Raw genomic sequence first — 16,699 nt, forward strand, 5'->3', positions numbered from 1 at the left:
AAGCAAAGCCTACTTTGAAGTAAGAACGTTTCAATCCAATATTCCGATAAATTCCGCTTTGACAAGATGTCGATTTGACTGGAACTTGAATGTAGAAAACGGTTTGAAAAGGAGCGAGATAGGGTTTTAATCCGCAGTTGTGGAATGAAGAGAAAATAGATGAATTTTCTCAGGAGTTTTTTGTTTTATTTGCATTCGCATAGCTATCATGTGATTTTGATAGCTAAATAGGGGGTTCCTAAGACCGATCGCCACAATGGACATTGCTTCGGAAATTTAAACTGCTAGTTCCACAAGCATTAGGGTTGCCCGTTGCCATGGCAGCCCGTCGTTCCAGGCACAACAATCGCTCTTTAGTGTTCGCTGAAAATGGACGTACTCTCGCACTACAGCTCGCCCGTGGTCGAATTTCCGGCAACGCAGCCTCTGGAAAAACAGTACGCACTGGTGGACAACTGCACGGGCACGGATCCGCCGCCACCAAGCGCAGATGCCGGCACCGCAACACAGGAGAAGCAGCATGCGGCCACCCAAACAGAGCAACGGGTCGCCAGCAGCGAGGCTGTCGAATACGACGAGCGGGCGCTGGCCAAGTGGCTGCGCCAGATATGTCCCATGGTGGAGCAGGAACTGATGCACCCCACGCCCCTGATGGATGAGCAGACGATGAGCCAGGCAACCCTGGAGGAAGAGCAGAAGGTGTACACCTACCAGAAGATAGTCATGGGCGGCATTGAGAACTCGCAGGGGCTGGCGATTTGGCTGTGTGTTCACACAAACAACGCTCCCGTGCTGGTGGTCACAACGGTGGCCCCCCACGACGATTGGTGCGAGCATGTGGACCAGCAGCTGAAGCTATTCGTGCCCCAGCGAATGACCCATGGCAACTTTGTGATCTACTCAGAGGTCAAGACGCTGCCGCTGAAGTCCTGCCTGCGCAGCCTGTGCACGAATCCGTTCAACAAGCACATGTTCGCGGGATCCACCATGGACGGGGAGCTGTTTGTCTGGCTGTACGAGCAGGCTCGAGGGGGCGGCAGTGACGCCAATGTGGACATCAAACAGATGTACAGCGTGTCCTCCACGCAGGGTGCAGCCGTCGCCTTGGACTGGGTTACGGAAACGCTTCTGCTCGCCTGCTATGCCAACGGATCCATTCGCCAGTGGGACCTCAGTAAGCAGATGACCCTGGATTGGGAGTAAGTAATAATGAGAGGTCTATGTAGCCGCGTCTAGTTATACCCCCTTTGCCAGATACTGTCTGCCTGGCACTGTTACCTCGGAGCTGACCGCAATGGTGGCCCTGGGAATAGATGATTTTGTCGTGGGCACCAACGATGGCGGCACCTTCCGCTGCTGGAGCACTGGTCGGCAGGCCGCATCCGCGAAGAAACAGCTACAGCTGCTGGCCTTGCGTAGACATCGATTCATGGTCTCCACGCTGCTCAGGACGGAAATGGCAGGCCACCAATTCGTGCTCAGCTGCGACCTCAGCGGCCAGGCGTTCTACCATGACATGCGACACGCGGACGAGGTGGTTATGTCCTCTCAAATCCATATCATTCTCCTGTTAACAATGTCTCCTTTCTGGCAGGACATGGCTCAGTTGATTGTGCAGATACCATTGCCCTTCAAGAACGTCGTCGCCTGCAGCCGTGATGGAAACATCATCTACTGTCCCTCCAGCGACGGGGCTCTGGAATACTACAGGGTCAGCGATGGTGCGCATGCGCATGTCAAGGGGGCCTTGCGCGGCAAAGGCAGCCTTATCCGGAGCAGTGACAATGGGTTGGTTGCATGACTTTGATCCGCACGAGTGCCCTTTAAGTGCATTTGAAACTCTCTTACAGGTGCTGGTTGATCACGGGCCTCTATGGCGACGAGTTTCAGATATTCTACGTGGAGCATTGAAAGATTCTTGTTTCGGTCTTGATATAATCGCTTGTATTTGCATGACTGCTTAAGTTAGTGTACGGTTAATCTTCTCATAGGGTTGCTATTTACACGAGTTTATTTTAAAATTTCTCAGATCTCTAACAAATACCATGTGTAGATATATATACTATGTATTTTTCTTTTTTTTTATAAACAAGAGTTTCTCTGTTTAGAATTTCGAACAAAATGCAAAATGCAACAAAAGTATAACAACTATTGCGTTAGATCGACTTATTTCGGGTATCTCGGGGGTAAACTGCGTTAAAACTGCGCCATAAAGTTCTCATAAAATTCACAAAGTAAAACATTCTCAACACGATCTACATTGCCAAACATTCAATAGTGTACACTTTTTTATCAGGCTTGTGGTAAATACATTTTGTATATAAAAAATAATGATAAGGTAAAGGGCAAAGAAAAGTATCGGGTTGCAGACGAGCCACAGAGAGAATGACATAATTACAAAATGGCAATAGATGAATACTTTTGCTTGTATTGAAACACTTGCCCTAGCGTAGAATAAATTATACAATTAACATACAATTAACGAGATATACGGGTTATATAAATATATAATAGAACTGCACACAATTTTGCTAAATCTCCCACTTGCGAACGTCCGACTCTATCATAACTTTGCTACTCAGATCCATGCGATTTACTAATCCAGTCAACCTCCTTCCACTCCGTATCCACACTTTCAACTTTTCACTTAAGCCTAGGCTGCAATCTGCACTTTGCACATATCAAATATTGTGGGTGTTGCGATAGTAATAACTAGAAGCGGCTGCGACGGCGACGATGACGGCGGTCGCCCAGCTTCCGATTGGCTGATAAATTCAATTGAAGAGCACCGTATTGGGGTCTTCGTTATCCATTTGTTTCACATGACGCAGCACATCCTTCTTTGTAATGACACCGAGCAAGCGACTGCAGTGGAATGTGGACAGCATGAACTAACTGATATAATATTATCCCAGAATTGAACACTCACCCATTGTGTGTGACTAAGGTCTGCCGTAGGCCCAGCTTCCGGAACATATCCACTACCGTTTCCATCGGCGTTTGATCTGTCACCGTGATGGGCGCCATATCGAGTATCTTTTTCAACTTGAGAGGTTGGGGTCCCAGGTTTTGGGTTGGCGTGGTCGAGGTGAATAATACTATGGAACTGCTGCTGATGCCCTCGATCAGACGTTTGGCATTTCCTACAAGAAGCACGAATATTATTATAGGCTATATACAGCAAACGTAGAAGAGCAGCACTCACCGATGGCCAAGTTAAGATCCCTGCGCAAAACAAAGCCAACCAAATATTGATTCTCTCTGGAAACCACCACGGGATAGCCGTTGTGTTCGGTCTCCTTCAGCAGGTTCTCCACATCGTCCACAGTCATGGAGTCTTGCGTGATGACATTAAGAGTTTCATTGCGTCTAAAAATAAAGTTGGGTTAATTCAATTGGACAAATACCAGCTCGTCAGGGGCATCACTCACTTGGGCTGCATTACATCTGCGGCCAGCGTGGTATGCGCAAACTCCTCCTTGCTGTCGAGGAACGGATAACCGTTGAGCGCAATGTGCGCGTCGTAGATGCCCTGTCTGCCCAAAGCATCGCCCACCCACTTGGAGGCCATGGCAGCTGCCATCAGCGGAACAATGTACCGCACGCCGCCCGTCAGCTCGAACATGATGACCACCAAGGAGACCGTCATGCGTGTGACGCCGCCCAACACGGCTGCAGCGCCCACCACCGCATACAGGCCGGGTGTAATGAGATTGCTGTCCGCGCACTCCCCCGTGAAGAACCAAATGTTAGGATAGCTATACGCAAACTGCTCCACCCCAATGCCCACAATGCGGCCCATGATGGCGCCCAGCAGCAAGGACGGTATAAAGAGACCCGCCGGCACTTTCATGCCGAACGTGAAGATAGTTAGGGCTAGTTTAAGTATAAAGGTCAGCATGAGCAGCCATATGGAGCTGTAGACGCCGGGTCCGGGCTCTGTGACCTCAATGACACTGTTACCCATGGTAATGTTCATGCGCTTGTACTCGCTGCAAGGGAAAACAATTGAAAACGATTGAGAAATCATTTGCATGCAGAAATATTCAATGATATACCCACCACAAGGGATTAGTGACATCACCGGGTGAGCACTTGCTAACCAACAGAAAGATCAGCTCGTTCATGTTCATGCGCGTGAAGGGATTCGGGTAGCAGATGATGCCGGTGACCAGGGTGACAAACAGCACTTCCATGACGGGATACTGGCCCAGCTTGCTGAACTTCCTGTAGCGACACCACCACAAATTGGCCTTAATAAAGAACGTTCCAATCACTCCCTAGAAGTGAAACCAGATTAACAATGAGGAATAATATGGCAGCCAGAATTGACCTACTCCCATGATTCCCAGAAACACAAAGGGAATAAGTTCGAAGAAGATCCACGGCTTGTTGTACTCCACGAAGAAGAGCACGGAATGCTCGTTGCCGAAAGGAGTCAGCGAACGCAGTACGAATGCGGCAATCAGCGCACAGAAGAAGGAACGCCACAACGTCTTTAAGGGGAAGTAGTAGGACACCTCCTCCAGCGAGAACAGAACTCCTCCGATCGGTGCCCCGAAGGCCACAGAGACCCCTGCCGCAGCAGCTGCCGAAAGAATCTCACGCTTTTTGGCCTCGTTGCGACCGTACTTGGGGAACAGATGCGAGAATATGTTACCGATGCAACTAGCGATGTGGACCATGGGTCCCTCCTTGCCCAGGGTCAGGCCAGCGGACACCGACAGCATCAGGCCCACCGATTTGATCAGCAGGGTCCATTTGCCCAAATAGCCGCGTATGATGAAGCCCGACAGGATGGTCTTTATCTCCGGTATACCCGATCCGCAGGCATACGGGGCAAACATTCGCACCAGAGAGGCGCTGAGCGAGGCAAACAGCAACGCCCACAGCACGTACCAGATGTACGAGATTATATACGGCCCCGTTCCATTGCGGCTCAGGCCAAAGATCTCCGGCCACGTTTTCCACTGAAAGAGAAGTGTTTGAGGAAATCGGTGTGGATAAATCAAGAATGAGGACTCACCGTAGAGCAGTTGCCCTCCTCGAACACCGATTGCTTGGCCGGATAGCAGCATTGCTCGCGATTGAACCAAAAGGCGGGCGGACAAATGCCGTGCTTCAGATCCGACATCCAGCTGGCGCCTATATCCACCATCCCCGCCACGCAGCCGGCCGCAATGCCAACGAGCAGAACGCACAGCCACCCAGAGCCGGCATCAATGGAGCCCTGTTGGAGGTTGAAATTGGTTTATTTAGACATGGTGCCGGTGATAGATAGACTTACCTTGATGAGATCCCACACAGAATCCTGTCGCTTCTTGACTATGTAGCGATGACGCATACGGTCGCGTGCAATGTCCCGCTGCCAGTCAATGGTGTGGAAATCTTCATACTGTCCGATGCCAGGTATGTCATCTTGCACATCCGACGAGCCATAGAACGAAAGTGCTCCTAAAGCAATGGAAATAATAAATACATTCGTTTGAGTTTCTTGAGTTGAGCGCAACTGGAGTTTGTTATATTAACAATAATGATCTTATTAGCGCCGTGTTAACATCTTAATTGATGCGTAGGTAAACTGATATTTCCATAAATTAGCATTGTCATCATGTACCATATAAATTTCATCGAAATAAATAGCTGCCAATAGGTGGCAGACAGCTGGACGGACAGAATTCACATCGGCGACCGCGACATTGGCCCCACAACGATGCACTGCACATATAAATGTCTGTATGCTAATCATCATCACATGTATTAATTGAATTCCCCACCAAACCACACAGCCACACAACCACAAGACCATACGGCCGAGCACTGAGGCAGCCAAGCGGGTACAGCTGTGCCACGGCATCAGAATTGAGGTGACGTCGCCGTCCCGACCCGGCCCGGCTCGGCCCGGCCCGGCCGTCTGCTGTATTCATATGATCATGATCTTGATTAACACTCCGCACTACACTCTGCGGAGCGATTGGTGTCACACGGTGCTTTACGCAATGACAAGTTAACGCTTTGCTCGGATCAGATCAGGAATGTCGGGCTACTCACCGTCCATGGGGTCGCCGAAGGCACTGTGAGTTGGCACATGCTGGTGGTGGTGATGGTGCATTGTACGCTGATTGTGATGATTGCCCGCGTGCTCGAAATCTCTTTCAGTGTCCGACTCTGTGGCAGTCTCGCGGTGGTAGCCACCGCTGCTGCTGCCGCCTCCGCCGCCGATGACATCGCCTGGACTGGAGCGCGGCGTTATGTCAATCATGTCTTCGTCGTCTGTGGCCGGCGCTGTGAGTGAGGTGGTTAGTTTTGTGTGAGGCGCTAGCGGATGATCGTGATAATTGGCATCTCCCTCGCCCTCCGCGCCGGCACTGCTTGTGTGACCGTTTGACTGAAAGAACACACAAATTTAGAGCGGCAATTTCGGAATGTAGACGATATACTGGTTCTTTGTTTACGCTCGGATATTGATAAGATTAAGATCTTTCTTCGACCCAGTGTGCGGGAAGCTACCATTAGTACGCTGACACTGTTGCTTGTTCGTTCAGCAGCACACACATACAGAGGCAGAAATCACAGCCGCGGACACGAAAACAGCAGCATTTCCGCCCCTTTATGCCAAATATGTGTGCGTCGCAACTACCGTATGAATACGTATGTTCGTATGTATGTATGTAGGTAGCACGTAGCTGATTGGGAAATCTACCAGGCTTATCATTCCACTCAATTCTTGATGCGTGGGCTTACCTTTTTCATTACCGTCTGGTACGCGGTTATGTAGCTGTTTCCCTCTGCCGCAGCCTCCCTGCTGCCCTTCAGTGGAAACTTTTCCATTATCTCAGCCTGTTGTGTGAATAATAGTATCGGGTTTTCCTATTTCGTTGCGTATTCAGCGTTGCAGTAGTGCAGCGCAGTAACAGCGCAGTAGCAGCGCAGCAAGCGCACGTCACACAATACAAACACACAAGCAGTTATTCGACTAACAAATCACTTTCTTTTCACATTTCACTTGTGCTTGGCTGTACATTCGATTACATGGGTATTTTGTTGCTCAAAACTTGTATTTATTTCTTTATATAGTATACATTACAGTGGTTCAAGTGCATATTTTTTTTGTGTGCGAATATTTTATTTGCAAAAAAGTAGAGATGGAGAAACGTCGATTTTACTATCGAAAAATACTCAGCCGGCTGGTAGCGATGTCTATCGATCCTACGCTGCCAGATCGAGAGAAAACGGTACCATATCTTACCCCAGAAATCTTCTTCTTCTCATATTTTAATACGTGCTAATGCCTTAAAATACAAAAAAAAACAGTAGAATATACTACGAAAATAATTGAGATACATCATTAGGTCTTTACAATTTCAATCGAACAAATATTTATCGCACAAAAATATCGATGATGATATGCGAAACATATACATGTCATTGATATCAATGAATATTTAACATCCCTATTTCAAATTGTTTACGCCCGTGTGTGGACTGCATTGGGCGCATCAAAAACACAACAACAAGTGCAATAATAACATGGCCGGTTTCGTAGCGGTGCACACAGGTTCGTACTAATTTTGGCGGCTCGCTGCTGCAGCTGCAGCTGCAGGCAGACAGCTAGAAGATTGATGGGCGCATATTGTTTCAGGGGCTGGAAACTGCATCGATGAGACCAAATACCAACGGGTGATTAAAGAGGCGTGCATCCGGGCCACGGACATTCTGCGGAATGGGGGATCAGCCGTAGATGCGTGCGAGGCGGCTATAATTCGACTGGAGAACTGCGGCTACACGAATGCCGGCTACGGCTCCAATCTCTGCATGGACGGTTCTGTGCAGTGCGATGCCGCTATAATGAACGGATCTACTCTGAACTTCGGAGCGTGCACAAATGTCAGCCGAGTGAAGAATCCCATTCAGCTGGCGCGCCAAATTTGTGAGGCACAGTCGAATCCCCAGCTCCTGGAACGCATACCGCCCATGGTCTTAGCTGGAAGCGGAGCGGAGCGCTATGCCGACGAAGTCGGATGTGCAATGGTGGATGGTTTGTACCCAATATATCACAAAATATGTATATAGTATAGTCCTCAGTCCGTCAGATCTGCTTATGAATGGAACTTTCTCTTAACTAATTTAAATGAATTTATCTACTTCCATTCAGATAGTAGCTTAATGATCTCATCGAAAGCGAAATTCCAGTTCAATCATTACAAGAGTAAATACGATTTGGTTGTGAGCAGCAGAAACAACAAGGCCGCCTCCGAGGAGCCCGTCCCTGTGCCCGACGCGAGCAACGAAGTGGAGCTCGCAGCGTCTCTGGACACCGTGGGAGCCGTGTGCGTCGATAGCCTCGGCAACACTGCAGCGGGCTGCAGTTCCGGCGGAATACTGCTGAAAGTGCCAGGACGGGTTGGCCAGGCGGCAACATATGGTGCTGGCTGTTGGGCGACCGACACAGACGATCTGGCGATAGCCACCTGCACGACCGGCAACGGGGAGTACCTAATGAAGACACTGCTGGCCAGAGAGATATGCAACGGGGCCTTCACCAGCGACTGCGCCGTGACGAGTCTGCACAAGACGTTCACACAAAAGTTTCTCGACTCTCCGCTGCTGCCACAGCAGCAGGATCTCTATGCCGGCGCCTTGACATTGCTCTACTATCCGAAGCAGAGCAGCGGCGAGGTGATGTGGAGCCATACGACGCAATCGTTTTGCGTTGGCTACATGGCGACAACGCAGAAAGTGCCAAAGGTTTGTATGCCAATGCGATGCTATGCCAGGCCAGGCCAGTGCAGGCAGCCACTATCCATCATTTTCTAATTCCGTACGTATGTTTCTGTGTGTGTGTGTGTGTTTCTACTTTTGCAGTTTGTACACTCTCCACTGCCCACATACAGCGTCCCGGGCCGATCATGCGTCGTCAATGGCCATAATTTCCATTTGCGCATTTAGATGGGGGCTGGCCAGCCGCAGTGTCTCTGCCGGCCCCATCCCATCCTGTCCGCCGTTCAGTGTCATTTTTGCGGGACTCTGCAATTCATTTGATTTAATGTTTAATTGCCGCGACAATCGCTGCCAATGCAACAGCACCACAAGAAAGAGAGGCAGCAGCAGCAGCTTTGCCTTTGTCTCTATGAAATATTAAGAATAATTAAGAAAAAAACTTTTCATTGTACTTATTTGTATATGCTCGTAGGTTGTAAGCCGTATCTGTGTGAGCAGAACATGAGGCGTTTGTGTGTGTGTGTGTGCGTGTGCCTGTGTGTGTGCGCAATGAAATAAGTTTTCGAATATTGAAATTTGAAATTTCCCCTCGTTGAACGCAACTGTGCGCCAGATAAATCAGGCAGGCGGCATGCGATTCGAGTGGGAATATCATATTCGTATGTTTGTATCCGTATGTATATTTAGACCCGCTGACGTACTTATTTATGTGTGCAAATGTTTATGTCCAAGTGTTTACGGCCATCAATGTACAGAACTTAACCCATTAATTTCGACGACATTTAAACTATAATATGCCTATACAATATCAAGGTCTAGTATCTTTTCTTTGATTCGTCCTCAACATGAATACATAATTAGTTTGTAAATGCTTTTGCTTTTACTTTTACTTTTGCTGCTACCCATTTTGTATGTTTGTATGTATATTCGCCTAATTATGACGTGTGCGTGTTTTAAACAGTCTCAGTCTTCTAGTTTTTAATGGTTTCGTCGTTTATTGCTTTTTGTGTTTGTCTGTCGTAATTTGTTATGGAATTTCCAGGCAGATATTGCCGAACATCTCGAGGCTTCTAATTAATACAATAGCTTATGCTATACATATATTGTACACCCGAAATCATAGAGTTCCTTCCGCTGAAGCTAACTACTGCACCTGGACCTGGCTCCTGGAGTTTAGTCAACAGACACATATTTTTGTTTAGTTGTAAGAACCCGAATAGTCTCTAAGCCAAATGTCAAATATGGATCATTATATGTATGTGTATTGCAAATCAAAAGTGGATATTTATGCATTACTTTTTTCTTGTATTTATTTCGTATCGTTCGGGAACATACACAATTGTATAGAGTTCATAGTTCGTTTAGCAGAGCTATAAAAGATGTAGGAGATTGTACAGTAAAATATATAAAATAAGCAAGATGTGTTGATCCTGTGGACATCTTTTAGAGGGGGGAGCTGGCAGGCAGGACTGCACAGGAAAAGTTTCTATACTAAGTCTGGGCCTGTGTAGTACACCTGGTCGGTTTGGTGGCGGTGCACTTATTGGCGTCCACGCTGTAGTATGGAGTAGGGGACTTGCAACTGTATAAGATGGCAAGCCATGTGGACTCTGTAAGTTTCTCGCAGTAAATATAACTACTGCATGTCGTGTCGGCGGTATTATCTATGTCGAAGAATGTATTTGTTTTCACAGAAAGTGCGCAGGCTGCCTCCAACTCAGTTTGTGTAGGAACAGAGGGTACGGTCGGCGGCGTATAGTCGGTGTTGCTGCAAGTACTAGTTGATGCACTCAACTGTGAAAGAAGCAAAGATTTAGTATATCTCAAAGTATATCATCAGAGCGGGTTACGTACACCAATAAAAGTGAGGGCACAGTTGGGCACACAGAGTGTTCCATAAGTGCCGAGGGCCTCTGTGATACAGGTCTCATCCGTACCGCATGCGTACGGTGTTGTGGATACCTTTTGGTCAACACATCGGGCATACTGGGTCTTGCTGACACAGGCGAACTTGCCGCTGCCAATGCAGACACCACAGTTTTCACCGTTTCCTTCACTGGATCCACCGCTTGAGCCGCCACACACGTCCAGAATATTAACACCATCCACAGACTCACTCTTCACGCAGACTTCCGCAGTGTTGCTGCAAACGGTGCCGGTGGGACATGTCTCAGTATCGCCAATTGCAACATTATCTGGGCGAAAACGGAGCTGTGTAGATATTACGACAACAACCAGAATTCCTCATAGAACTTACTCATGCAATTTTTGTATTCGGTTGTGCTCAAACATAGGGCATCGTTGCTGCTCTGACACTCGTTACACTCCTGTGCCGCCACAGAAACCAGAAGCAGGGCAGCAATGGCTGAAAATGCTAGGGTATTCCGCATTTTTCTTCGGGATAAAGGATGTGTTTGGGGATGGGCTGCTCTACGTTTGGCGTCAAACTGATATGGGGCCTCCAAACGATGCGCCTTATATAGTAGCTGGAAGACCGAAGCTTCGCGGAATTCACGATCAGCATCAACCTTCAACCGTTTATGGGTCCTGCATGTGATAATGCTATTTGCCAGATTTTGCTTGGCTTGTCTCCCAGCCGTAAATCTAACATCATAAAGTATTATTGAAGCTTTTTTCTGCCGAGGCGTGGCTCCAAATATCAGCAAAAAAAAACAACAAGCATTTGTATCTGGATGTGCTTTTCACGATATAATTAACCAAGGCTAGAGTTCTTTAAAGCTACGGCTGTACGGATACGGATGGTTCATTTGACTGACTCATGGACTCAAAATGTGTGTCCCGGAATTTGTAATCTAAGCGCATTTTTATGTTGTACTTAGAGCTCTGTATACTGCTATTGTCTTTTTATACCCGGTTAAGGTAGAGTAAAGCAATCGGTATAGTAGGTTCCTAATGTACCCCAAATATTTTTGAATGCAGACCAATCGTTTCCAAGAGATGATATCATATGTATAATAGTGACAGTGAAAAGAGATCAACATTTATTTTGAAATATTCTTCTATGATCGATTATTGCTAGAGATTCCAAAGAATAAAACCCTATTCTGATGAGTGGTACAAAGTAAACCTTTAGTCCTTAATTTTCGACTTTGATCAACGTTAAAGTTGATACAACCCAAAAAAGGTTGTGGTATTTCTTCCAATGCATGCCCTGCAAACAGATTTGCCCGGGGGTTAATTTCAGACAACGTTTTATCAGCAAATAATTAAATTATTACCGAGTATGTTATCAAAGAAATTGTAAACCTTGAATGAGAGATATGTGGAATTTCTCACGAAATCGACAGAGATTGTTATCTGCTGAGAACAAAACGTATTAGGGTATGCAAAATCAAAATAACACCATAAGACACCATTCCAAAAGATATTCAGAGTTTGCTTGCGATCACATTTATTAAGTTTCGTATTTGAATCAAATTTTCTTAAATATTTTCTCACACAATTTTACATATTACACAATTCACGATTTATATTAATTTATATTTTGTTGTTGTTGTTGTTGGTGTATGTTTGTTTATGTATGCATTTGCTTATCGTTTCCATTTACGAGTAACACAAAAATCTCTTAGGCGAATTTAATAAATAACAGAAATATGTATGCATAGGGGCGTATGATCATTTGTTTCGTTATAAGCGAAGGTAAAATATAGTACGATATAATACGATTCAAAGTGAGGGAGAAACTAATAATTAACGTAATCGAATAGTAGAAGTAATAGTGCATATGCAGGCCAGCATATCCTGATATGCTCTCGTATCTGTATCTGTAACTACATATATATTGTAGAAGAGCGCCATGGAGCTTGTATTCGGTACGCTCCTCAGATTGCGGGGGCGTTGTGGGTATAAAAATGGTATAATGGTATGGTGTAAAATATGGGGGTGTTTCGGGGGTAGGGTGGTGGTACACTAAACACAATTACGAATGATACGGATGATAATGATTACACTTAGTACGTTGACGCGTGGGCTGGTTTCGAAAACAACTCTTCCTCGGTTCTCTCGTGGTTGCTCGATGATATTACACATTCAAATGTCGAACTTATGATTCAGTTGCTCTAAATATATATAATATGCAATGTGTATATATAATTTATATATGAAAAAAAAATATATATATGTTTATGTATATATTTATATATGTCTGTATGTATGTATGTATATGTATTACGTAGTTAAACTAATCTGTAACTAGGGCTCATTTGATGAATATGTTCTCAGTTTGTATGTAAAGGTTTTTTCGCTTTTCGCTTTTTGCAATTTGCTTTCTTTCGATCCTCACACAATTGATTTACATTGCGTACAGTTAGGCTTGATCTGTGCAATTTTATTAATTAATAATTTTCACTACTTTGTATACAAAATTTGACCAAATACATAAGATTTTTCTTCTTTATATAAAACGAACGAAACAATTCTCAACGATATTGTAGAAACATAGTTTCACCTTATGATTAAATATCTAACACAATTAATAAACAAAAATTTTGACATTTCCCCCTTCCAGCGAATTTCGCACCTTTTCTTCTCCTTCCCCTCTCCTATCCTCTTATCTTCTCGTTTCGTTTCTTTTTTTTCTGCTCGTTTTGTTTTGATTCATTTAATTTCTTCTCTTATTTTCATTTTTCAGCCCGTTTCCAGCTGGTGAATAACGTAAAAATGGGATTGTTTCTCAATGATACAGATGACGATGATGATTATCCTCCATCCATGCAGCGGTACAGTGGAGACATCATTTCATTTACTTAATTTGCTAATTACTCTAATCAGCGCCGCGTTCTCCTCCTTCAGGCGATGATTATCCGACTTGTACGCATCGAGTTGCTGTGGATCAAAGTGGAATCAAATTAGTACACACGATACGAAAGAGGTATATGTATATATGCACAAGATATGGATACAGCATTGAGCACAGAGGGGAGGCACAAGTTCGGGGAGTGATTGTGCGTGGGGCATGCTTCGTTAGTTAGGGGAATGATGCCGCCGCAGCAGCAGCAGCAGCAACAACAACAACAGAAACAGAAACAACAAACAAACGATTAGTAATTACCTAGTCGTAAAAACATCGACACATCTGGACGCCCTGATCAGGAGAGAACCAGAGACAACATGCATGCAACCACAAACTATATGGAAATTCCGATAGTACGAGCAGTTTCTATGAAATCTATCAATGATTCGTGTGCTCTTCATGACTTCGTGACGCGTGTCGTGTGCCATGATAAGCTATTGAAGATCGGTCGATCATATAATGTCGAATGAATCACATGAATACGGATGCCTGATGCGGATGCCTGACATTCTGGAGATATGGCGGATAATGCCCGTCCCATGGGGACGGAATGGAAAATAATAAACAGCATTATGTTGAATAAGAACGACAGTGGGCAAAGGTTTCGTTTATTTCATAACTCAAGATCGGTCGATGGGTATGTTGTGCTGTTGGTTTCGAGAACACACACAAAAGGATAAACAAATTGGCATAGAAAACTTGTAACAATATTAACAACAAGAGGAAAAACTCCATAGAATAGTTAGAATATAGACACTAAATATGGTGTTTCATACATACTATATGTATACTCGTATGTATGTGTAATAAAGTACGACTATTAAGTAGATATTTATTGCATATATACATTCAGAGTGCTTCAAAATGTTTTCAATAGCGAATTTCACAATTCAATATAGAGTTCTAATCGAGATTAATGATGTATGTATATATGTATGTATTTAACTTCAGTTGGATCGCAAATGGTGCATATATCTATATTATTATTAAATTTTATAAATCGATACGTTTTACTCCTTTGAATCGATTCGCCTCAGCAGCCTCTGGTCGAAAAAATGTATCTTTGAAGATACAAAGGAATTCGACGTACAGGGACGCCAACAAAAGGTGGGGTACAAAAGGTAAACCAAATTGACAGATAACGAATGCTCAAATCAAGCTTGGGCTTCAGTCTAAAAGTTTTTCTTTATTTATTTCTTTATTTAAACCAAGTGAGTCCCTTAATTTTTCCATACACCTCCCTAGGTTACAATCCAACTTCAGCTTTAATAAAACAAATTCAGGCTCCAATCAGATACAAGTTTTTGAAACACTCGATAATACAGTTATAGATAAAATATATATATTTTTTTTTTATTATGTATATTTATTTTTGTGGTATGTGTATAACAACAAAACAACAACAGCCAGCTGATAATAGTATTTGGGCGCAGGTGGCTCATAGAAATGTCACATGTCAGGGTCTGGTGGAGGGTCTGATTTACCGTAAAGCTTCCAGCATCCACTAGACCACTGCTGTACCTTCCCGTTCTCCCCCCGATGTGCGGCTGGACAGAGAGAGAGAGAGAGTGAGAGAGCAGATCCTTGGACCGGAACCGGGACCGGGACCGGGGCCTGGTGCTGATGCTGATGCTGTGTGTTTTTGATGCTGATGGTGGGGGACACATTGGGCAAGCAATTGAGCGTTTTTGGGCTTCGCTGGATTTTCAATGGGCATTACTATGATACGAGTGGCGGTTTTGATGGTTTTGATTTACGTTACTTAATCAGTGCGGTTACAGTTCACGTTCAAGTTCAATTTCAAGTGGTTTGTGGTTCCCATAAGTACATATGATATATTGATATTGATTACACATAATAAATTCGCAAACATTTTTCGATCTAGAGCAAAACAAGCCGTGGGAACAAGATTTTACTATATGTATATAAAACACTTTTTCTACGCTACCCATAGAGTTCGTCGAAGGTTTGAATAATTGATAGGTGGGTATTTCTATCTGTATGTATTTGTATCTGTATCTGGATCTGTATTACCAGTGAGCGGTTCTCAAGCCCCATGATGAGCTCAAAGGTGAGCTAATTCCACTTAATTATTGTTACAAGTGCTGATATATTCGGATTATACTTATTTATCATTTATCGAGTATTCAAAACGACATCAAAATGTGTTAAATATAGTATTCAATATATATGCGTGTGTATGTATATAGAAACGATAACGATATTCGCGCGTTTGTGAGATTGTTTGTTGTTGTTTCTTTTTTTGTGAGTGTGTGATTCTGGTGGGGGTGGGGGGAGTGTGCTTAGGCGATTGAAATGCGTTTCGATATGGCTCTATTTGGCCTTGGCCAGCTGGCTCTGGGCCGACGTGGTCAGCTTTGAGACGACTCGCGTGAGGGCACGGTTCTCGGCGCGCAGGCGGTCGTTCTCAGTCTTTAGCTTCTGCAACAGCTAAAAATCACCAATCAAAAAAATCAAAACGAAATCATACAACAACAGCGGCGACGCAAGAAAAGATAAAGACAATCGATCGATCGATGAGGCGCGTGGGAAGAGAGAGAGAGAAAAGAAAAACAAATTTGAGTGAGCGTTTGTTTTTTGTTTTGTTTTTGAATGAGAGGGAGCGCATTGCTTTATAACGGTTAAGAGAGTGCGAGAGATAGACGTATAACGGTCAACGGGTAACGGGTAACGTGTAACGGGTAACGTGTAACGGATAACGTGTAACGCATGTGGGGGAAACAGTGACCAAAAATCATAAAAGGGTGACAATGATGATCGAGAGAATGAGAGTCTGACAATGACAATGATGAATAGAGAGAGAGAGAAAGAGATGATGAGAGAGAGAGAGAGAGTGAAACATAATGGACGGAAGAGTAGTGTCTGATGGCTGGCTATGAAGATCTCGAGAAGTATGGTTTACTATCGATGTAGATGAGAACTCGAGAAAATGTCTGATCTTTGATGAAATTGCAATTTGTAATAGTATTTGGAAATCAAAAAACAAACAAAGATAAACCGGAATGAATAATGATGACAATTTCCAGTGGAGAAGTGGGGGAGGGTCAAAACAAATGGCAACAGAAATCAAAACAATCGCTCAATGTACAGCAGTTTAAGGTATAAGGCATTGTAAATCAATTTCAAATCAAATCAATCACAAAG

General features: G+C 44.6%; 5 protein-coding genes across 31 annotated transcripts in view; 2 read left to right on the forward strand and 3 right to left on the reverse strand.

The window, feature by feature from the left end:
* Positions 1 to 33: 33 nt before the first annotated feature.
* LOC4813781 (uncharacterized) lies at positions 34 to 2,139 on the forward strand. The gene is made up of 4 exons (XM_001353230.3): positions 34 to 1,199; positions 1,255 to 1,534; positions 1,595 to 1,788; positions 1,851 to 2,139. Exons 1-4 carry the CDS (start codon positions 370 to 372, stop codon positions 1,909 to 1,911), a joined length of 1,365 nt encoding a protein of 454 aa, XP_001353266.2. The 5' UTR covers positions 34 to 369; the 3' UTR covers positions 1,912 to 2,139.
* ClC-c (chloride channel protein 3) lies at positions 1,989 to 7,195 on the reverse strand. Its single transcript, XM_001353231.4, has 10 exons — positions 6,745 to 7,195; positions 6,052 to 6,388; positions 5,288 to 5,454; positions 5,027 to 5,230; positions 4,338 to 4,970; positions 4,063 to 4,280; positions 3,432 to 3,992; positions 3,206 to 3,369; positions 2,930 to 3,143; positions 1,989 to 2,865 (listed from the first exon to the last, which is right to left on the reverse strand). Exons 1-10 carry the CDS (start codon positions 6,829 to 6,831, stop codon positions 2,775 to 2,777), a joined length of 2,676 nt encoding a protein of 891 aa, XP_001353267.2. The 5' UTR covers positions 6,832 to 7,195; the 3' UTR covers positions 1,989 to 2,774.
* A 163-nt stretch (positions 7,196 to 7,358) lies between these two features.
* Positions 7,359 to 10,016, forward strand: Tasp1 (Taspase 1). The gene is made up of 4 exons (XM_001353232.4): positions 7,359 to 7,558; positions 7,643 to 8,038; positions 8,156 to 8,748; positions 8,866 to 10,016. Exons 1-4 carry the CDS (start codon positions 7,531 to 7,533, stop codon positions 8,947 to 8,949), a joined length of 1,101 nt encoding a protein of 366 aa, XP_001353268.2. The 5' UTR covers positions 7,359 to 7,530; the 3' UTR covers positions 8,950 to 10,016.
* LOC6900406 (uncharacterized) lies at positions 10,014 to 11,180 on the reverse strand. The gene is made up of 3 exons (XM_002134762.3): positions 10,979 to 11,180; positions 10,576 to 10,916; positions 10,014 to 10,515 (listed from the first exon to the last, which is right to left on the reverse strand). The coding sequence occupies exons 1-3, from the start codon at positions 11,109 to 11,111 to the stop codon at positions 10,213 to 10,215; spliced, it is 777 nt and encodes a 258-aa protein (XP_002134798.2). The 5' UTR covers positions 11,112 to 11,180; the 3' UTR covers positions 10,014 to 10,212.
* Positions 11,181 to 12,116: 936 nt separating this feature from the next.
* The window catches only part of Mbs (Myosin binding subunit), a 32,419-nt gene continuing 27,836 nt past the window's right edge, over positions 12,117 to 16,699 (reverse strand). For 16 of the 27 annotated variants that reach the window (XM_033383522.1, XM_033383521.1, XM_033383530.1 and 13 more), the window contains 2 exons: positions 15,019 to 15,985; positions 12,117 to 13,566 (listed from right to left, as the gene is read on the reverse strand). In XM_033383522.1, the coding sequence (XP_033239413.1) occupies positions 15,869 to 15,985 (117 nt within the window). In that variant the 3' untranslated portion in view covers positions 12,117 to 13,566; positions 15,019 to 15,868. The remainder of the gene's footprint in view (positions 13,567 to 15,018; positions 15,986 to 16,699) is intronic. The other 11 variants (XM_015187199.2, XM_015187205.2, XM_001353233.4 and 8 more) reach the window with 1 other exon arrangement.

This window comes from Drosophila pseudoobscura, chromosome X (assembly GCF_009870125.1).
Source record: "Drosophila pseudoobscura strain MV-25-SWS-2005 chromosome X, UCI_Dpse_MV25, whole genome shotgun sequence".
Classification (NCBI taxonomy): domain Eukaryota; kingdom Metazoa; phylum Arthropoda; class Insecta; order Diptera; family Drosophilidae; genus Drosophila; species Drosophila pseudoobscura.